This window comes from Myotis brandtii, unplaced genomic scaffold, assembly GCF_000412655.1.
Source record: "Myotis brandtii unplaced genomic scaffold, ASM41265v1 scaffold806, whole genome shotgun sequence".
Taxonomy (NCBI): Eukaryota; Metazoa; Chordata; class Mammalia; order Chiroptera; family Vespertilionidae; genus Myotis; species Myotis brandtii.
Window position 1 is genome coordinate 698,440 of NW_005371249.1, and position 3,166 is coordinate 701,605.

Below are 3,166 nucleotides of genomic sequence, written 5' to 3' on the forward strand. Positions count from 1 at the left end.
TGACTAAGGCCTGAATTGTTTTCAATTTTCAATTGAGGGGTTATTTTAAAGCAAATAGATGACCTGGTGAAAGGGAGAAAGAGAGTGAAGAGGGAGTGTGGGAAAGAGAGGCTTTGTAATGACTTGCATGTGAGGACAGCCTGGGACCCCTTTCTCCAACATCATCTGGTTTGGCTTAGTGGATAGAGCGTTGGCCTGCGGATTGAAGGGCTGGCGGTTCGATTCCAGCCGAGAGAGAGAGGGAGAGAGAGAGGGAGAGAGAGAGACTTTTGGAGCAGGAGCAGGGTCTTAGGCGACCCTTGTGAAAGGGTCGTTCGACCTCCAAAGGGGTCGCGACCCACAGGTTGAGAACCGCTGCTCTAGAATGTGAGCTCTAAGAGACTAAGATTTGTTCTGTTTGCTGACATCTTCAGTATGGACAGCAATGCCTGGCTCAAGAAACACTTATCGAATGAATGAATGAATGGATGAAGCGTACCTGTCATTTGACAGAGAAGGTGGGCAGCACTCCCCAAGAGGTTCTGGGGTGTCCCCTTGGGGGCAGTGGAGCCAGCCCCACGCTTCCTCCTGCATGAAATCTGCTGTCCGGGTTCTGATGTTCCGGCACAGCTGGCAGCTCTGGTCACTCAGTGGGGCTGGTTTTCCTTTTGTGCAGACACCACCTCTTCCTGGGAGCCCTCCCAGAGCTGTCCCAGCCGTTAGGGAAAGTCCGCCCTGCCCCTCCCTGCCTGACACAGTCCTCCTGAGATCTGTACTGGGTGTCCGTGAGCTCCCCTGCGGCCCTGAGTCATGCCCAGAGAACACCTGGAGGCCTGCCCCGGCCCCTGTGGCCTCAGCCACGCCCCTTCCGTTAGTTAAGCCTCACAACAACCATCGGAGGTAGTCATTACTGTCCCCATTTTACAGATGAGGAAACTGCGGTCAGAGGCCGCAGAAGTGACTTACCCAGGTCCCACGGCTGGCGTCACAAGGTGGCCTCCCGGGCCTCCTGGCAGCACAGCTGTGTTCACAGTTGATGCTCAGGTTTTTGGCGAATGAATGGAAGGATGTACCTGAGTCCTCCAGAGGGAGCGGTGGAGACGCTGAAATCACAGCATGTGCCAGTCGCTGCCGGGTGATCAGTGTGGCCCATCCATGCTCAGCTGCCGGGAGATCGCGGCTTTGCTGGTGTTCTGTGCGGAGAAAGAAAAGGCAGTCTCCCTTCCAGAGTCCCAGGGACCCACCTGTGGGATGTGAGGAAGTCACATGACCTTGCCCATCCCTGGTCCTAGAAGGGTTGAACTATGAGCCAGAAATTAGGAACAGAGCTGGGACCAGGGCCCCCTGTCTCTTGACCTCAGTCCTACCTTTGTTCTCTGCCTACTACATTCATAATGGCTATGTCCCTAGGACCTGTCTCAGCTTCCTCATCTGTAAAGTGGGGGTAACTGTGCCTGTCAAAAGGATCCAAGATTAAATGAGATCGTACAAGAAAAGTGCCTGGCAGAATGGAAAGTGAAGCATATAATTATTAACTGGCTCCAGGAAAGGCATAGATATATCAACTGATTCTATTACGTTTTGAAAATGAAATGTATTTTAATTAAACACCACCTTTGCAATTATTCTGTGTGTGTGTGCGTATACATATATACATATATATATAAATAAAATAATTGGGACACCCTGTATATATATTTTATATTTATATATGACATTGCTTCCTCCTTCCCTGCCTTACAAATGCATCTCCCAGGCCTGGAATGCAAAGTTGGTCATTAGAAGAGACCTATTTGTTTAGGAAAAAAAGTAATAATAATAGTGCTCAGTGGAGGAGATGGTGTGGCAAAACCAGCACAGTGTGGCAGCATTTTGTGAGCATTTTAAACATGCCAGGTAAATATTTTATCAAATGTTAAGTATTAATACATTCTCATTTTATCTGGTCTCGTAACTTTTAAAATGTATGTCAAGAAACAAATAATTTCAAAGCTGTCCATTTAAGTGAGCTACAAACTGGATTTACAATACTGCTAAATATGGTGTTTTAAAAATTGGTAAATAAATATAAGTATCTCCTCCTGCCTTTCTTCAGGATTAGTCTTTTTTTGTTATTGTTACTCCTTGCCCGAGGATATTTTTCCATTGATTTTTAAAGAGAGAGAGTGAAAGGGATGGAGAGAGGGAGAGAGGGAGGGAGGAAGAAAGAGAGAGAGAGAGAGAGAGAGAGAGAGAGAGAGACATCAATGTGAGAGAGACACATCCATTGGTTGCGTCCCACATGTGCCCCAGGGTGGGGATCAAACCTGCAACCAGGTACCTGCCCTTGACCGGGAATTGAACCCAAGACCCTTCGGCACGTGGGCTGATGCTCTAACCACTTAGTCCCATGGCCAGGGCAGGATTAATCTTGAATTCCATCTATTCCTCAGCAGGATATTGGTGCTCAGGTTTTTGGAAAATGAATGAAAGGGCATACCTAAAGACTATACTTTCAGGGATCATTTCTATAGTTCTTTACTAGAGAAGTTTCTCTGAACATGTAGAGCACCCGAAACCACGAGGAGGAGATGCAGCATCCTCTCCTGAGCGTGAAGCTGGCTCTTGGTGTTGCTTCAGTAACTGCCACTTGCCATTGATGATCGTTCTTCTCTCTCTTGGGAAAGAAGAGGGAGAGGATGCATTCTGAATGGTTTTCGAAAAAAAAAAAAAAAAAAGGCATACCTGAGTTCAGCAATATTCCTGGTGGGAGGCGCAAGATCCTGACACAGCTGCATGTCACGAGGGCCAACCCCTTGGTAGACAGCGATCTGACAGAACATATCAAGAGCCATAGAAACCATCTGTACACTTTGACCAGTTGTTTCCTCTGAAGTTTGTCCTCGTGAAACAAAGCAAAGCAGAAATGGAAGCCCATAGGATGCTGATGGCCGTGCTGGTCACAGCGGAGGAGGAGGGCGAGCACACTCAGTCGTAACAATGGAGACCACAGAGTGAGTGATGCTTGCATCCCTGGCTCGTCAGCCAGCAAAAATGATCATTCTGGGGAGACAACGTAGGTAATACTTAGGTTCAAAGGTTTCCTGTCAAAGGGGAAATGCATTGAGACTCCAGTCTCTGCTCTCGGGGCCATTTTCTTTCCTCCCTGTTTGATGCTCACAACAGCCCCTGGACGTAGACACAGCAG

The 3,166-nt window shown here is 47.9% G+C and overlaps 1 protein-coding gene across 1 annotated transcript in view; it reads right to left on the reverse strand.

The window, feature by feature from the left end:
• GRHPR (glyoxylate reductase/hydroxypyruvate reductase) overlaps positions 1-2,911 on the reverse strand; it is a 23,661-nt gene extending 20,750 nt beyond the window's left edge. The window contains exons 1-2 of the mRNA XM_014531490.1: positions 2,704-2,911; positions 946-1,172 (exon numbers count right to left, since the gene is read on the reverse strand). Of these exons, the coding sequence (XP_014386976.1) occupies positions 946-1,172; positions 2,704-2,896 (420 nt within the window). The 5' untranslated portion in view covers positions 2,897-2,911. The remainder of the gene's footprint in view (positions 1-945; positions 1,173-2,703) is intronic.
• Positions 2,912-3,166: the final 255 nt, after the last annotated feature.